General features: G+C 37.5%; 1 protein-coding gene across 1 annotated transcript; it reads right to left on the reverse strand.

Moving 5' to 3' along the window:
• Window positions 1–801: 801 nt before the first annotated feature.
• LOC309654214 (protein transport protein Sec31A-like) lies at window positions 802–18,788 on the reverse strand (the record flags this gene model as incomplete). Its single annotated transcript, XM_082478807.1, has 6 exons — window positions 18,715–18,788; window positions 9,217–9,275; window positions 7,451–7,714; window positions 4,961–5,080; window positions 2,462–2,533; window positions 802–978 (listed from the first exon to the last, which is right to left on the reverse strand). Exons 3-6 carry the CDS (start codon window positions 7,712–7,714, stop codon window positions 802–804), a joined length of 633 nt encoding a protein of 210 aa, XP_082334933.1. The 5' UTR covers window positions 9,217–9,275; window positions 18,715–18,788.
• Between the last annotated feature and the right edge of the window lie 1,202 nt (window positions 18,789–19,990).

Genomic DNA, 19,990 nt, shown 5'->3' on the forward strand with positions numbered 1-19,990 from the left:
TGTCTGAAAATATGTCAATTCAGGAGGCTGACAGAAGTTAAAGCTTTCTTTCTGAACTTAAATACCTCAGAGAAATAGGTAACTTTTTAAAAATGGATGAATAAGTTTCTAAATATAAAATGGAGACAATTCAATCTTAAAACTCAAACAGAATATTGAAAACATTAATAGAAAAAAGTTCAATGCATCCTACAGAATGAAAATGCTCAATCTTTTCCTATAGATACTTAAAACTAGTGATCCCACTTTTCATTAATATTTGCTAAAATCTATGAAGCAGCCTCTAGATTTAGTTATTTGTTCAGGACCAAAGTGAAGCCAAAGCCACAAAAAATAGAGATTAAACTAAACTGTGAGTAGCCGTTTAAAAAAAAGACTACATACACATAAATAGGATTACACACTTTAATCTGATTGACATGGAGGAAGTAGGGAGGACATGAAAGAAATTTAGTTGCAGCTCTGCTTTACACATAACCAAAGGCTCCTTCTCCAAAAAGTAAACCTGAGGTTTCAAAAACCATATTTTATCAGAATACTTCAGGAAAGCATACTATGTGTAATCCAGGAAATACATTATTTGCAGAATAGGAAAATCATCACAGGCAATAAAAGATTACAACAAAAGAAAGCACCAGGGTTTTGAGCAGGTCTAAGGTGAGTATATCTGCAGAAACAATGTAAATGTTCTTGAGTGGCTGCTATGGAAACATGCTAAGGAGGACTGGTCCACATCTTATCGTTTTTTAAAACATGTTTCTTTGGAAAAACGACAATAGTGGCTGAGAGTGAAGCCATCCTTTAGACGCCCAGCTTATTGGCCTGGGTGAGAACCACTTTGAGAACTGGCATGAAAGCAGAGGTCTCACTGAAGTTGCTGGTGCTGACTATGTGGGTATGGATGGTCAATCCTTCTGAGTAGTTTCGAGTCTCAATGCTCCTTGCGATGTGTAAACCATTGATGATTGTTGGTGAAAGCTGAAGTAAAGGTGGAATTGAGAGAGAGAATTAAATTAAGGAAGAATTTTCCATGAGACCCTCTATAAACATTAAACCCTGATATTTAAGAGGAGCTTGAAATAAACATTATTTCAAAAATGTATAAACTGGTGAGCATTTCTAGAAAGATTGTCGGAACAACCAACACTTAAGTTATAAAAGCGAACCATGACAAAATGATTATGTAAGGAATTATTTACGAATTATACATGTATGGTAAGCCAGGTATTTTCTTACAGAAAAGCCAGATTTCCTTCCCCAAGTTGGAATGTTAATGTCTCTCTCCACTTAAGAGCTTTCTTATTATTTTATTTTAGATAACTTAAATATTTTAAATGACTAAATTATTTTAGATAACTGTCTCACACTTTTTAAAAGTTTTCCTATGTACATGAAGGAGTTTCACGATTCTTAATCATGACATCTCGAAGTAGGGGCCCAATTTACTCTAAAACCTTGTGGACAATAAAAACCTTGCACTTCTGGTCCACTGCCATTAGGAGGGCAACAGTCCTCATCATGTACTCAATTTGCCAGTTCTTAACTGCTTTTCATAATCCTGTCATCTCTGAAAATCATAAGACCTCTAGTTTTTTTCCCCCCCATGTCATTACTTGGCATGCATGTCCATACTTTCCAGAGAAGACTTTATTTTGGATCAGTCCATGGGCCACACCACTTCCACTGTTATATCAACTTTCTCTGGTTTGGTTCTCAGGAGACAAATGGTTATTTTTAGCTGATGGCATTGATATGGGGAATGGGGAAGAGAAATGCTAAAATGCAAAAATGTGAAAAAGTCCCAATTCTTTTTTTCTCTACTAGTGCTTTCATTAATAAAACACAACAATTCTAGAAAGGAATGGAGAGGTTGGGAGGGACAAGAGAACAGAACACACAGGGCATTTACTCCTTACTGCCGATCATCTTCATAGTTATACACATTGATCTGCTCAATTTGTGGCTACCTTTGGCTTTGCCTTTGTGTAATAGCTATTCTAAAAGAAAAGGATCAGAGTCTTAGACTACGAAAGAGATTACAGATTTGGTCTCTGGAAAACAGAGTATCTGCCCACTCTCTGATTTCTTAATTCACGGGACATATAAAAATGAATAGAAGTCCAGTTACCGTAGGACCAGTACAAGCCAGTTTGTATATCTGCTCTTTGTCATAAAAAAGGTTAAAAATTCTCTCTCCCTCTTAATCTCTCTCTCTCCCTCTCTCTCACACACACACACACACACACACACACACACACACACACACACACTGCCCTATCCCCTTTTCCCCGGTGACTGAAATGAAAGATTTAGACAGAGAGAAGTCCACTCTATGAACTGTCACGATCATTTTGCCCCCAAGCATACTATATATTACATGCAAGTGCTGATGAGACACTTATTTTACTAGCAACCAGGAATAAATGATTATCATAAATCCTTCTTTTCCCCACAAACTTACTGTCTGTTCCCTAAGTTTATCATACAGAAACTCCAAACGTTTGCTGGCATCATCTAGCTTCCTCTTGGTTTGCTGCAGGAGAGAAAAAACAGGTATGTTATGTATGAACAATAACTTTTATCCCAAGAACTTGCCTTACGTCATTTCACTAAACCTTACAGTCATGATGTTGGACAGCTTCATTTTATAAAGAAATGGAGATAGCTAAGACCGAGGAACTTGAACAGATTATTAGAACAGAGATCAGTATCTATTAAGGCAGGGAGGGCAAGAAAGTGAGAGCCTTCCTCCTAGGGTGCAAAGTGGAGCACTGGCTGATTTCACGGGGACTGCGGCTCACGTGAGGTGAGTGAGTGCCCATCTACACTGTGTGCACAGGCAACGCGAAGGGCCACCTGGAGGCAGCAAGGGGTCAGTGTACTACAGAAAGGAAGGTCTAACAGTTACTGTAAATTAAATAAAATGAACATGATGGGCGCTAGAAGGCAAACATACAGGTGAACTGTGGAATCTCAAAGTACTACTTATACGCTCAGTCACATTTGGTACATTTAATCCTGTCTTATTCTGGGCCTTTAAAACACCAAAAAAAGGAGAAAATTATCTTTTGGTGGCTTAAGATTATTAAGAGGGAAGTGTTAAAATGAGTTCTTAAATTAAGGAGTCCTCCTACCCTCATCCTAGTACTGTGAGTATAGTGAGAGAAAACTATCCTAAAAGTAAAGGTTTAAAATTATACTGTGATTAACTTCATATCTACATTATGCAACAGCCTTAAAAGTGACACTGCTTTTCAATATTTACTGAGTGACTACTACACGCCATGCTGGGACAGTGTTGTGTCTCATGGATCTCATATTCTATTGGGTGGGGAAAGGATACTAAATAAACAATATATTGTATGTCAGATGGTGATGAGTGCCATGAAGAAAAGTTAACAGGGTAAGGGGGTCAGCAGTGTTGGCAGTATGACGTGGTAAAAAAGTCCTGACGGCTAATGGGACATCTGAGCAGACACCAGGAACAAGTGAGCAAGAGCTATGCAGCTCTGTGGGGAAGAGTTCCAGGCAGAAGGAGCCACAGGTACAAAGTCTCTGATGCTGACACGTGCTTGGTATGTCTGAGGAGGGAATGTCAGTGTGTCAGAAGAGGAGTGCGGAAGAGGTGACGCCATCGAGGATAACCTTACAAACTAAGCTGTGCTGCACAATTACGTTGTGCTGTTTGGACATAACTGAAGTGGAAATAAGAATAAAGCCATACTATAAAAATGATGTCAAGTATTGATTAAGATGGACTTTTGTGGAGGGTTCAAAGTTAATCCCACGTAGCTACCAGCAGGAGTCCTGGGCGGTATTTGAACTTCCTCCCCAACTAGTGACAGGAACAGTTTGTCTTTCTCTTCTGCCCAGGGGTGCTGGGTCACCAGAAGGAAGGTGATAGGGTGACCTGGAGGAGGGGAAGCTCAACACAAATTTCCTAAGCTAGGCCATGTACGAGGTGTCCTCCCAACCTCTATTTACATTAACTCATGCCTGAAGGAAGACTGGAGCTTTCCCACATTTTTATTAGGATTCCTCCAATTTGTATGATGAGGACCTGTCTGCCTAGGAGACACTGTACACTTACCTGTTTAACAGCTTCACCTGTTCTCTGTTCCTAGCTTCGTCTTTCCATCGCTCCCAGAATGCCAGGCGCTAAGGTTTATGTTACCTTTCCCCTGCCTCTGCTTTCCTGACACTTTCAGTGCAGAGAATTGCTTTCCAAAAGACTGGCAGAAGGCTGCACATATTAATACTCAATGTTTGATGAAACAACAAATTCCAGAAGCTGTTTTTCAAGCAGACAACTGGCCAGTGACTAAATAAACATATTCAATGTTTGTTGGCAGAAAGTGAAATTTCATCTAAAACAAAACTGGCTTTGTGGAATTTTTGTTGTTGCCAATACAGTCATCCTCTAATAAACTGAGTAAAATCAGTTACTTTGACTATGAATATGACTCCAATATCTAAAGCACTGAACTATTTTTAAGGTCTTAGCAAAGTTAAAGATTGTCTATCTACTTTTAAAAGCTTTGATGTAAGCTCAGAAAGAAACCCCAAATCTGAGTTTCACCGTTCTGTTGTATTTTTGTGCTAGGCATAAGGTTTGCCGATGAGACTCAGTGCCGCATAGTGGTGGAAAGCATGAATTCTGGAGCCAGACTAGGTTCGAATGCTGGCTCTGCCTTAATTATTACGTAACTGCTTTTTGCCTTAATTTCCTCCTCTGTAAATAAATATGACAAACCTACCTACCATGAGGTTGTTTTAAGGATTAAAGTTATATGTAAAAAGCAGTTGAATGTGTTTTTATATGTACAGCAAACTATATATAAGTGCTAGCTTTACTACTTTTGCATAAACTCTCAAAATACATCTTGTAAGACTTTAAGCAATCATTATAGAAGCGCTCCATAAGGGATTCTTTTAATTAAGCAAAATAAAAAATACATACAGGATCTGTGGCTGAAGAGAGGCAGCGCTGAATAAGATCCTCAAATGTGGTCTTTAGAATGAGGTGTTCATCTGGAATCGGTTTCTTGGTAATTTTTTCTGTTGGCAAAGACTGCACATGCTGGAATAAATAATACCATAAAATGACTAGAAATGACCAGAAGTTACCTATACACAAAGCCCTGAATCTGTGATAAAGAGAAACCAAGGACCTTGTAGGTAGGCTCTTCAAAATCAAATGAAAAATTAACATGTGAAATCACTTGGGATAAGCAAACATAAAAATCAGATATTCAGTAGAAGATACAGGTACTCTTTCTACAGCTTCTATTTTCAAAAATAGGATGGATATAAAGTATCTGATTAATTATGGAACATACATTGATCACTATTTCATATAACTGATGGGAAGGAGACCTGTGCCAGTAGGAAATGAAAAGAACAAGGCACTTACAAAGTTGGCTGGTTGGAGTGGCTGCTTGCTTTGCTTGTTGGCTCATTTTTGTTTATCCTGACGTTCTTCTATTCTTTGGTTTACTCTTGGAGGGTGTTAGCTGGGCTATTATCAAACTGCAAGATTACACCAACGGTGAGGATAGAAGAGACCATGATCTTACTGAATGTACAGATGGGAAAACAAAGAAGGAATGTGTAAGTGTTTAAAGTTTTGACTGATTAGTTCATTCATAGAAAACATTAGGCAATTCTGTATTAGGCATTGGCTAGGTATTGGTGAGCCAATACGGAAATGATCTCATCCCACAGGGAGTTTACAGGCTGATGGAAGAGAAAGTTTTAAAATGTCATAAATGTATGTAAAATAGCAACTGTGATTAAGTTAACATCACTGGAACCAACAGACAATATAATTGGGATTTAACTGAGGGGAAGGCTCTTGAAGGAAGTTATATCAGAAGGGTAAGTAGGAGTTAACCAGTTAAATGGGGGAGGAAATGCATTCCAGACAGAAGAACGTGTACACAGTCAGGATCATGATACAAGGGACTGAAAGGGGGTCACTGTAGCTGGAGCAGAGAGAGCGAGCAAGGAGGAGTGTGAGCTGAGCGATTCCAGACAATGTGAAATACTTTGGTCTTTATCCTGGGAACAATGGGAAGCTGTAACGTTTTAAGCAATGAGGAGATAAGACCAGATAAGAGATGAGTCAAAGTCGATGCTGGCAGACCAACTAGAGGCTCCTGCACTGCTTAAGACTGGAGACGAAGGTAGCATGGACTAGACTGGAAATGTAGAGAAGGGATTTGAGAGAGATTTTAAAGTAATATCAACAAGACTCGGGGATAGCTCTGAAAAACAGGTTAAAGGAAAAAGAATATAAAGATGATGCCCAGGTTTTTGGCTGGATTAAATAGGAAGGGTTATGGTGCCATTCGCTGAAACAGGACACACCAAAAGACGACTAGGTTTGGGAGGAAGACGATGAGTTAGATTCTGGATATAAGTGTGAGGTGCCTCAGAGACATCCAGGTGGAGAGGAAGCTGGACACTAGGGCCTGGCTGAACACACGCCTCCGTGCAGCTCTCCCTTTCAGCGGTAACTGGGGTTCTGGCCCAGATGAGCGCAGCTTGAGCACCCAGCTCTAAACAAAAGTGGACGGCTTCACAAACACCACAGACGTGTAATTATACAAAATTAACAGTGCGTCTTTGTAATTTTATATATTCTCGTGGAAAGAAGAAGGTCCTCCCATCTCCATCAGAACACTTGTTTTCATAATGCAACTGTTAATGTTTAGAAGTTCCTTAGGCAGAAATCTCTTAACAGCAAAACATAGTCTTGTGGTAGAGATATAATCTTTACAAATTTGACTTCAGAGAGTCAAAGACAGTAACAGACAGAAGAGCTAGTTTTATACTTGGGCAGGAATTGATTTCATCTTATGTTGAGCTGTGACTTTACTTTTCATGAATAGATCAAAATGTTTCTCTTTGTATGTCTAAGTCAGTTATATGGAAATATGATAGATTTTTCATCATCTAGAGCCCTGCCAACTAGCTGTTTGTATGTGAAAAGCAAGCACAAATCTATATCTCCATCTAAAGATATGGCTATATTATTAGCTCTTACACATACACAAGAAAATATATAACTCATTACATTTTTATTTTCTATTTTAAAGGAAAAAACCTTTGGAAACAGCTTCTGCTTAGCAACCTTGGATGCAAATATGGATTCAACTGCTCTTAAATTGTGCCTACTGATTAGATCAGATGAAATACTGTAATTGCCAAGTTACTGTTAACGTAGACTAGTAAATACATAAGCTCCTTCTAGAAAGTTTGTATATGGCCTCGTCATTGAAAAATAATATACATACATGAACAATCTTAAAAAAAAAAGGTATTATTTTTAAGTTGTCTAAATTGAAATCAAATTGAGGTAATAATAAAGGTATAACCATAAAAGTTAAAACGTTAAGAAAACATACCGAAATAGAGCCATCTCCCACTTCCACAGATTTACTGTTACCTGCATGGTATTTCCAATAGGAGCCCCAGGGGCACCTTCAATATTGGGCTTTGAAAAAGACGGAGGCATGCCTGATTGACTGAGGGGTTGCTGTATGCCGTGGAAGGGCTGGCCACCTGGAAGGTGTGGCTGCGGGAAGGAAGCTTGGCTTGATATTGGTGCTGGAGCTGAAGGCTGTTGCTGCAGCATCTGTGACTGGGGGTCACCCAAGGGGTTCATGATTGGTGATGTGATGGGAACAGGAGGCGTAAAGTTCTCAGGCATCTTTTAAAAGAAATAAAAGGCACCAAGAGTAAGGAGAAAACGGTATGATGACAACATCTCCTCAGCTTTAAATAAGGGAGTTAGCCATTTGTAGCAACGTGGATGGACCTAGAGATTATCACACTAAGTGAAGTAAGTCAGAAAGAGAAAGACAAATACCATATGGTATCCCTTATATGTGGAATCTAAAATATGACACAGATGAACCTATCTATGAAACAGAAATAGAATCAGGGACATAGAGAACAGACTGGTGGTTGCCAAGGGGGTTGGGGGAGAGTTGGAATGGGAGGGTGGGGTTAGCAGATGTAAGCCTTTATATATAGAATGGATAAACAACAAGGTCCTACTGTACAGCACAGAGAATTATATTCTATATCCTATGATAAACCATAATGGAAAAGAACATATTTAAAAAAGAATGTATACACACATACATGTATAACTGAATCACTTTGCTGTTCAGCAGTAATTAACACAACACTGTAAATCAACTACACTTCAATAAAAAAATTTAAAAAAATAAGTAAGGGAGTTAGACTATTCCATGGTTAAAAAATTTTTTTTAATAACAGTAGAATACTTTTTAAAATGAAATTTTATGCAGAATTCTAGAGAAAAACATAAAAGTAAAGGTAATCTAGCTAAGAGGGCTGGGAGCTCAAACCTGGACCTTTGTTTCCCCTTTACCTTCCACACTTATCCCATAACGGGCCAAAACCATGGTGTTTTTGAAAGAGGATGTCAAAGTCTGGAGAATTATATCTAGCCATACTGGGATCAGATATGCCAAATATGTGTTTGTGTGTGTCACGTGATCAGATGTAATACCTTTTTCCCAGATCATTAAGTGATACCTACTTAGTGATCAATCACACTCAAAGCAGTAGATTAAATTTCTGATTATCATTGACCTAATTTTGGGGGGGCTTTCATCATTTAGTATCTCCCAATTTTACATTCTGGCCTCTCATTACTATACTTGGGGGACAGAAATCACTAGGAGTAAAAAAAAATAAAAAGGCTTGGGGTAAAAGAAGGAAAGAAGAATCTTAAGTTATGCTCTAACAGCTCTCAACAGTTATTAACATCTAAATGATGCTCAGCTACAAGGCTATTTCTTTTCATATTGTATGTGATAGACAAAAATAGTCCAAAATATAATTACAAATTCATGATTACTGTTAGAACCCAAAACCAAAGTAACTCCTAAAAAAAAAACCATTTGAGAAGCATGAAATTTTGTTTCCTACTCTTTGAAAAAGATCTGCTGGGAATTTACATCTTGCTTTTTAAAAAGGGTTTAATTCATACCACCATACTATTTTGTACTTTCCTTCCTTCCCTTCATGGATTAGAAGATGTAAGTTGAAATACACATATTAAGTATATTAGTCAGTCAGCTTTGCCTTTAAAGGAACAGTGAAGTGTGGTGTGCTTCAGGTGGCTACATGATTGACAGGACACCTGTAGGCAACTGAATAGACATCTTTTTCTAGTACCTTCTTCTTCTTGGGTACTCTGTTCAAAGCTGGAGGATCATTCCAACCATTCTGAGAACCTATAACAGATAATAGAGGGCATTTTCCTTTAGAATCCTGAAAAGAAGAAAACTAAATTGTATCCATCATATAATATCTTCAAATTTTACTTTCACCCTGAGATAACTGTCACAGAAGTTTTACCAGCTGAGCTGCTGGGATCACTATGTAGCCCTGGACTCTCAAACTCATTACCTCTAATAATCACAGGGCCTTGGCTTAGAAAGCAGCATATCTTGACATTATTTCCTTTTAAAGTGAAAGAGTTGTACTAAATTTAAGGATAGTGAAGTTTTTATGTCTATATTGGTATATAACCTTCAAACAATTCTCTCCTAAGAAAGAAAAAATAAATCCCCTGAGTCTGCTAAAAAAAAAAAAGGCTTCTGATATATTCAACACACAAAAAAAGAATAAAAGTGGCAATCTTCTATTTCCCCAGAGAGCAATTCAGCATACCCAAATCATCCACATGGTAGAAACACTGTTAAAAAACAGAGCCCAACTACGCAACACCAGTATGTTTTTATCACCTTTGCGTTAAGAACAACCTATAAAGTAGAAAAAGGCATTCAAATATCTGTGGTAAGATTTTTTTTTTAATACACCCCTCCCCCCCCCAAAAAAAAATTTCCACGCTGGCAGCAAATATAAAATTAAACTACTGTCACCTTTAGGAAATTTCCTCCCCCCTCAAATCTCCCAAAACCTGTCATCTCAAAGTGAGAAATGAATATGAGTAGCAGAACTCATTAAGGTACTTAATGCCTGTATCTTTAAAAAAAATTTTTTAAAACATCTTTATTGAATGCCTGTATCTTTAAAGAAAAATGGAATAAAACATGCCAGAGATAAGATAATTACTAAATCAAAATATAATCATTTTACATCTTATTAAGTTTTGTGTATGTGTATATGTAAAAGCAAAAAATTCTTCTTCTTTCAATAAACATTCTTTCAGTATTTTACTTTTGCTTGTTTTATTGATATCTACGATATTAAATCACAACAAAATTGCTTAGCAAACCAAAGAACATAATGTCATAGAAATTTTGTAAAAACACGATCTTCTCCTAACCAGCATGCACTCATTTGCCTTGATTTTAAAAGTAGAATTAATTTTCTACAAGGTGACTAGGAGACAGAACGCCAAATGAGCCTCAAAACATTCAAGAGCTAATCACAAAATATTAAACCACATGCTGCTATTTGCTTAACAAATTCTTAAAGTTCTCATTATACACAGACTAATCATTCAAACCTCTCCCATCACCTTCTAATCTTTCTTATATCTAAGACAATCTTGGTATAGCCTTGTCTTTCAGTCTATATAAAATAGACAACTTTTATGATTCAAGATCATTTGTGTCACTATGTTAATTCAGTCAGTTCTAAGATTTGATTCCATTAAGAACTGATCAGATTTAGGGTATTATCGGCTTTAAAGTTCACATGCATAATTGTGAATATCCATTCATTAATTATAGTCAGTGATTCAAAGATTTCCAAAGATATATTTTGTAACTAATTCACCTTCCAACATAGACGCCTGGTCTTGCATAGACTGATTTTCTGTAGACAAAATGTAAAAGTCACTTAAACAGTATTATCATCAAAGATATTCTAAACTCTACTCATTTTTTTTTTGAATTTTTGAATTTTATTTATTTTTTTATACAGCAGGTTCTTATTAACTATCCATTTTATACATATTAGTGTATACATGTCAATCCCAATCTCCCAGTTCATCACACCACCACCTCCCCCCCACCACTTTCCCCCCTTGGTGTCCATACGTTTGTTCTCTACATCTGTGTCTCTATTTCTGCCCTGCAAACTGTAAACTCTACTCATTTTATAATTGTTTCTCCTCCCTCCATCAACCCCAAGAAAGAACAAACTAATTTTATAAGGGAATAAAACTTACTTTTTAATCAAGTCACGTGAAATGGCTTCTATCTAATTAAGAAAGTAATCAGTTTGTGGGCAAAGCTAATTCATTCATGAGAGCACTTCCTAACATATTATAACTGTGTCCATTTTAGTATTTTTTAAAGCTGTGAATCCAAATCAGTTGAAGATCTTGCAAAAATGCAGATTCTAATTCACTAGGTATAGCGTAGGGCCTGAGATTCTATTGCTTCAGCCAGCTCCCAGGCAATGCCAATGCTGCTGGTCTAAATCCTCTTTAAGTAGTAGGGTTTTAAAGAGAAATGGGAGGATTTCTGCATTGTCGTGCAGACTTTAACACTACATTGTTAAAGATAATAAGCATTTTAGACGATCTTAACAAGGAGGTGCTACTTTACTGCTGGATTTGGGAGGCCCCAAGGATCTGCATTCTGGAGGAACTGTAATTTCTGGGGTCACAACATGAATATGAGCATAAATGGGAACAGGCCCAGTAAATATGTAACCATCTCATATGGTCTTCTCTATAAGAATATACAGATTTGCAGACTGTTTAGCACAAATCTTCCAGAAATCACTACTTCTCTTAAAAGAACTGAAGTTTCTGGCAGTGGACAAGAGGAAAGAAGGCTGAGAACTAATACAGCAATTCCAAAATTGTCGGATGTTCAGGATTGGTCCAGGCCCAGTCTCCAATCAAAAGCATGCAGTGTAGATACATCATATGTACCTACAACTTACGGGAATTCAACTTACGGGATACATCATATGCACATACAACTTACGGGAATCCCGTAAGTATGTGGGAGTTATGATAGTTGAACTTGGGGAGAGAGGAATCGAGAGTATATAGCATTAACTAGTGAGTTCAATTCAGTTTGAGCTCTACTCAAGAAGCACATGCCCCAGAGAAACTGTGAGGTGGGAGAACTAATGCCACAGTTTGGAATTTCTCTGTATGGCGCTAAGGATAGATGTTTCTCATGCAATATGGCTTCTGACCACAGGCAACTTCTTCGTGAGGGCTTAACTGAAGAAAGCGGTGATCACGGATAACTGACTCTTAAGTGATTTCTTATTTTTGTCTTAAATGATGACTTTACAATTTAACTTCCCATGCAAGATATGACCTCACAGCACTACAGTTAATAAATCCCTGGGAGTCACTGTGTGTGTGTTATGACAGAGGACAGACCTGACTTGAAACTAGTGATGTACTCTCTAGCGCCAGACTTCAGCTTCTGGGCTGAGGGGGTCAATATACAGTCCATCCCCAGGTTCTACATCTGCAGATTCAACCAACTGAAGATCAAAAACATTCAGGAAGGAAAAAACTCCAAAGAGTTCCCAAAAGCAAAACTTGAATTTGCTGCAAGTATTTACACAGCATTTACACTGTATTGGGTATTACTAGCAATCTAGACATAAAAGTATATGTGCATAGGTTATATGCAAATACGACACCACATTATATAAAGGACTTGAGCATCCTTGGATTTTGGTATTGGGGCAGGGTAGGGGGGAGTCGACGGTGTGAAAAACCTAAAAGAAGTACTGGAGGTACCCTGGCCTTGATCGTTTTTTTCAGGGAGCAGTCTCAACAACATGCCTCCTCTCTAGCCCTGTGAAACGTGGGAGCAGAAGGTGAGACCAGTTTTTCCTCTAACCTCTCGTGGCAGTGATCTTAGCCTTGGATATTAAAGCCTGAGTGGGTATCCTGATTTCACCAACTATCAGCAGCACAAAAAAGTATGTGGAACAATTTCATATGACCCTTTGGTAGAATGACACCAAAGTTATAATGAAATCAAATTAAATCGAAAGTTACGAGTAAAACTGAATGAAATAAGAAACAAAAAGATTTTCAACAGGAACATATAGCCAGTTGGCTATCCCTCATAACTTGAGGGTGGGCTGCCTGTTGAATTGAAAATAACGACAGTACAATAATCAAAGTTCCCACCAAAACATATGCCTAACTGGCCCCTCCTAACCTCAAACCATGCAATATATTTAGCAATATGTTTTATTTCAGCCCAGAAAATCCTTGTTCAAATCTCTGATCAATTTAACAGTTTTATCTTAGCTATGATTCTAACCCCTCAATACTTTTGCTTTTATATCTTTAAATTGTTTAAATATGACTTTTTAAAAACACAATTAGGGCTTCCCTGGTGGCACAGTGGTTGAGAATCTGCCTGCCAATGCAGGGGACACGGGTTCGAGCCCTGGTCTGGGAAGGTCCCACATGCCGCGGAGCAACTAGGCCTGTGAGCCACAATTGCTGAGCCTGCATGTCTGGAGCCTGTGCTCCGCAACAAGAGAGGCCGCGATGGTGAGAGGCCCTCGCACCCCGATGAAGAGTGGCCCCCACTTGCCGCAACTAGAGAAAGCCCTCGCACAGAAACGAAGACCCAACACAGCCATAAAACAAAACGAAACAAAACAATTAAATTAACCTCTACTTTATGGAGACACACTTTAATAGCAACACTAGGTAAAGCAAACTGAATGAAGAATGTGAATATCTACAGGAGACAGTATTATGGGGGTTCATTATGGATGTGCAAAATGATACTCTTGGTCAATATGTTTAAAAAAAGATAGCACAGTCTAATCTTGGACATAATTCTCTCATAAAACTAGTAAGGGAAGATAATCTTTTTTACCTTTTCAAAAAACCTTAAAAATGGGCATAAATCTCTTTCTTACTCTCTTTTTAAACATGACAATGACTTTAAAGAACATTGGAAAATGGTTCATGGTGTAATATTAAGGAAAGTAGTAAGATGTAAATTATGAGTGTATGTGGGAGTTATGATCTCAATTCTTTAAAAATGCATGCATACAATAAGATACTACTATCTTCACACCCATTAGAATGGCAAGAATTAAAAACAAAAACAAAAAAACAGGAAACAAGTGTTGGTGTGGATGTGGAGAAATTGGACCCTTACGCATTGCTGGTGAAAATGTAAAATAGGGCCACCACCTCAAAAAATTAAACACTGAATTACTATTTGATCCAGTAATTCCATTTCTGGGTATATACCCAAAAGAACTGAAACCAGGGACTTGAACAGATATTTGTATACTCACATTCATAGCAGCATTATTCACGGCAGCCAAAATGCCCATGTGTAAGTTAATGGATAAACAAAATGTGGTATATACATAGAGTGGAATATCACTCAGCTTTAAAAACGAAATTCTGATTACATGCTATAATATGGATGAATCTTAAAGACAGTGCAACAGCCAGTTACAAGAAGAAAAAACTGCATGACTACTTATATGAGGTACCTAGAATACATACATAGAGACAAAGTAGAACGGTGGTTACCAGGGACTGGGGAAAACAGGGGGTTTTTAATGGCTACATAATTTCAGTATGGGATGACAAAAAAGTTCTGTAGTTAGTGGTGATGACTGTACAATAATGTAAATGCACTTGATGTCACTTAAAAATGATTAAAATGGTAAATTTTATGTTATGTATATTCTACATTAAAAGAACTTTAATATATGCATACATACATATATGTGTGCATATATGTGTACGAAGGGAATAAATACACCTAAATTATTAGTGGTTATATATGGGTGGCAGAATTACAGATAATTTTAATTTTATTCTCTATACTATTTGAGGCCTTTCAAAATCCTACAGTAAAAAATTAATAAAAATCAAGGGAAAATTAACTTAAAAACTGAATATGGCATGTCACTGGATTCTGGAGACCCTTATCCACCTTAGTGTAGGGATTAGTCCTCCACATGGTCTTTAGGGAAGGAAGAGAGAAGCGCTTGGTCTCACATACAGAAGTGGAGTTGCTACCATCCTTACTTGAATCTCACTTCTCAATGGGAACCTTCTCAAGGTGTTCTTGCATAATGGTAGGATGTAGGCACTGGCTAAGATACTCTCAGCGGATTCACAGAAAAATATTAGTGCCAATGGTACGGAGACTTTTGGCTAAAAGATCATTTGAGACGGAGAGGACAGAGCATCCTTGTTAATCATACACCTCCCCCTTCCCCGTTAGCCTCGCACGTCACATTTTTTAAAAGGCACCACAAAGTTAAAAATTTAAATTTAGAGAGAATGAATCCTTAAGGTCATTTTCCAATGACACGAGATAAAACAGATGTATCCAAAGAAAAATAAAGAAGGCTATCATGCTCCTTTCCTTTGTTTAAAGGGTTAAAAACCAAGTACTTATAATTTGACTACGGAATGTTTATGAAAATTTAAAAAAAATTTTTTTTCAGCACACTGTTTCACGAAAATATTCAATATTATGCCCCTTCAAGACTCTTCTATGTGAAGGAGCACAAGACTATATATATATACATATATATATATATACCCAAATTAAATTTTCCATTTTTTAATACTGTTTACTCAAAAACAGCTTCATGAGAGCTTCACATTTTATCAGAAAATTTTGATAAGTAAACTTCTTGGGCCTTCACATTTGAAAGTGCTCTCCCTTAGTAACAAGTATACATTAAACCAGGGACAAAAAAAAAGGTGGGGGGGGGGGTACAAGCAGTATCTTACTTATCCTGCACAGTAAAGCTAGGAAAACTTCCTGCTTTTTGTGCTGCCACCACTGAAACATGTCGCACTATACTAACTTAGGCTGTTAGCACTTTATACCTTGAACTCGGAGACAGCCTGTTTTCCTTGCCTCTGATTCTGCCATGCTGCCCACAATCTGTTTTGCAGAACCACCTCCAGGTTAACCTCCCTAAAGTACCACTTTGACCATGCCTCTCAGGAGTTCAAACTCCTCCACTAGAAATTTTCTTCTTACTGTATGAAGTATAAATTTCTTGCCCTGACATTTAATGTCTTCCAAAAGTTGGCCCAAATACAAATTTTATGTTCCAACTTACAACAAAGCTATGTGCTGTTCACTAGAAATAGAAATGTACTGTACTTTTCTGCCTTCCTACCTGTGCCTAGAATAATTCTGATTATAGACTGAGCAGGTTCTCATTAAGAATTTACTGAATGAATGTTTTGATGATTGCAACATGAGTTTCTCTGAGCAGTGCGCACATAATTTTGTGGTTCACTAATAGTTACAGGGCTTGAAAATCCTAGTGTCTATCAAGAAGAATCCACCGGACAAGTGGAATTTCCAAGTCCCGTAGAAAACCATGATATAATAATCTAAGACATATTAGAACAAAGATAAAACTTTTAGTCACAGTTATCTGTATAACCTAAGCAAACTTTTTAGGAAATCAAAAAATAAAATAAGGTAAAGCTCTAACTGTTAATTAAAATACAGGGACTACTAACATGCAAGAGGTAACAAAGCAGCTAGCTTAGTGCATGCTGAGTATTGCAAAATGTATGGCTTCGTCTTCCTATTAGTTACTGTGCTTCTCAGCCAGGTTAGAACATTGTTACTTTGTACATAAGCAAAGACTTTATTATAAGGCCAAATGCCCTTTAGCTTAAGGAGGAAAAAAATACCCATGCAAATATTTAACTTAGATGATGAAGTAACAAATGCTTAAAATAGTGATGCTAAATGTTTCTGTAATTCCAACACTGATAGCTATTTCTACTGCTTTCATCAGGACTAGACTATCTGGTAAAGAAGAATGAACATGGGCTCTGAAGACTGAGAGACCTGGGTATCTCAGTTGTATCTCAACTTGGAGTCTATCACCATGCAATCATGAAAACATTATACACAACCCTAGGAAACTCAAGCTTCCTCATGGCAATTTTTAAAAAAATAATTATTCCTATTTCTCATGGTTATGAGAAATAAGAAAATATACGGCAGTGCTGGTACATGTCCAATGTATGTTCAATAAATGATCATTCACTTTCCTACTTCCCTGCACCACTTTCCTATGTGGGGATTTACTTGAATCCATCTTTCACTCAAGCTATTACCCAACTATTCAGAATATATACTGTTTTCGCTCATCCAGGTTTTAAAAGGTAATTTTTTGAACTCTACAATTGAATGAACACTCCTCTCTAAATATCAACCTATTGAAATATCTGTATTGAAAATTATACAAATTGTATTTGTGCAGTAAAGGCTGATACATATTGTGTGTATGATTTTTGGTACTTTGGACTTTAATATTATATATCAAAGAAGAGAGAAGGAGATATGTGTATAATTCTGGATCCATAAGACTTCCAAGAAAAAAAATACTTCCTCAATAAATCCTATTATATGACCAGTGTTTTCAGTTATTAAAGCTACTGCTTAGCAGTTAAAAAGAGAAAAACATATACTGGACTTCCAGGAACAACTTCAGTAGTAGAAAGCAAGACTCACTTCTGTTTTGCCCCTCTAGTTTAAAACCATCAATTATAATCTGAAAAGGAAACTATTTTCAAATACCCTTAGTAACAAGTATACATTAAACCAGGGACAAAAGGAAAAGGCCCAGAGCTCTAATTCTGGGCGAGGTGTCATCACGGCTAACTTTGCAGTCACCGTCCCCAAATGCTTTCAATCTCTTCCTAAGCTTATGCGTACATACTATTACTATTATGAGGAAACTGAGGCTTAAAGTTAAGTACTTATTCAAGGTCACATAACTAGAAAGGAGTGAAGCTGTGATACAAACACAGGAAGTCTGATTCCAAAGTCTGAATTCTTTGCTATGTTAGTGGTTCTTGCCCCGATTCATTGATCTCTTTTTGTAATACGTACTTCTGAGGCCCCTTTTACAATCCTAACATGAAAATCAGATAATATTACCTACTCATAAAAAATTAATATAATGCTTTAATTGTAACATGAAAGATAAAAAGAATCTATAAAATGTGTATTTACTATAAAAATAATTTTAAATTATGCTTTTAATTAGAAAATTTCAGGCAGAACTACACTGTCAACAACAAAAATGCCTAGAAATTTCCAAAATGTTTGTGAGGGTAGAATTGTCCTAATGGAGAGAATCCCTGCACTACTGTATACTTTCTGCTGTCTTAGAGATTCTGTCAGAGTTGCATTCTTTCACTTTTTTCCTTTCAATACACGTCAAGATCCTTGCTCACCTTTACAAACAAACATAATTACAAAATTTGTACAGCCTCATTAAACCCTGTATTATTTAATCTCTATGAATGAATTTAAGGCACAAATAATTTTAAAAACTGAAAATCTAGGAAGAACACAGAGCATCGTTTTACTCTGGCAAAGAAATTAGTGTCAATTAAATCTAGTTCCAACCACCACTTATCTGGCCAACTAATTTCTTACCGCTTATTTTAAATTCAATGGCAGATTATATACTCTTACCCTTTTAAAGCTCTAAAGCTTTTCTCATTTAGCAACTAAAGTTCACTATGGGAAAATCACACTTTTAGAAATAGTTTTAGAATTTGTTATACAATTAAATCAATACCTCACCTTGCCCAGTTTATAGTTAGAAGTAATTCCCCTCCATGCACCCACGTGATCACGAAAAAATAAAAGAGGGAGCCAAACCAAGTCCCTTTCAAGCGCAGACCTGTTCTTTGGGATGCAGGCAGCTCGCCGGCAGCAGGCAGTGTACCTGTTGCTCCAGGAGGCAGCGCATACGCTGAAGATGACGGTGGAGCTCCTGGTCCGCCGTGCTGGAAGGACGCTCCAGAGCGAGGGGAAGGAGGGAACGAGGCAGTGGGGCTGGACGTAGGTGGAGAGGCCTGGTGCTGTGCTGTGTACAGCTGAGACTGCCCAGAATAGGACGAAGCGGAAGATATGTACGGGGTGTTAGGGTAAGCGTTTGAAGCAGGGGGCGCAACAGGCTGCTGAGGTCGATACGCTGCTGACCCCCGTGTTCCGAAGGAATACTGCTGGACTGGCTGAGAAGCTACACCAGGGAGAAGGAGCAGAGATTTTAATTAGTTACACATTTATTCAGACAGCAACAGAAAACCAAAGTTATCTCATTCTATGGAAATTATTTTCTAGTTCAAGTCAATTTAAAACTGCAAAAGAAGAGGAGAGTGATAAGAAAATAAATTAATTGTGCTAAAAACTGCTTCTTGCATCCTAAAAGCACTAAAATGCAATAAGCAGATAGATAGATGGGGGGAGGAGAACTTAAGGGAGGTGGGTAGAGAATATATAACTATATATTTAGGTGAGCAGAATTCTGCTCAAAGAGGAATAATGAAGGATATACCTGTGTATCAGAGGGAGAGGCTGCAGGTGGATGGCTGGGAAGGGCGGTAGGAGTTTTGTTACTCCAGGTAGTGACAGTGGGGGCAATTCTAACCTGAATTGAACAAAGAAATACCAATCACAGAACATAAAACATGAAAATGTTAAAAGAAGAAACAAAAAACCCAACAGGCATTAATAGCCAGATGCAAAGCAAAAAATAAGAGCAGCAAGATAGCATACGTTAGCCAGGCAACTGCTTTCAGGTAATCCCTTTCAAGGGATTCCAAAAGAAAAAAGCACCTTTCACAACAGAACAGGGGAAGGAAGGCAGTAGGAAAATCAATATGAAAACTAAATCAAAGCAGAAAGAACAATGCCGTTCAAGTGTCAAGAGTAAGTGGGAAAAGGTAAGTTCTGTAACTAGGGAAGGAAAGAAGACATTCCAGGGGAAAAAAAAAAAAAAAGGTAATTGAGTGAAAAAGTGATTTTTGAAGCACTAATTGTATTCATGCTACTATTAGATCTGTAAACATATTGCTATAAGCTCCCTTTTCCGGATTTCATTAGAGCCACAAAAATTATGTTAGTTCCGTATGAGGCTTAGAATCATACAATCAGAGCATATTAAAGATCATCCAATCTGATCCCCACCCTTTACCACTGAGAAAACCAAGGCCCAGAGA

This window comes from Balaenoptera physalus, assembly GCF_965194825.1.
Source record: "Balaenoptera physalus genome assembly, contig: HAP1_SCAFFOLD_2294, whole genome shotgun sequence".
NCBI lineage: Eukaryota > Metazoa > Chordata > Mammalia > Artiodactyla > Balaenopteridae > Balaenoptera > Balaenoptera physalus.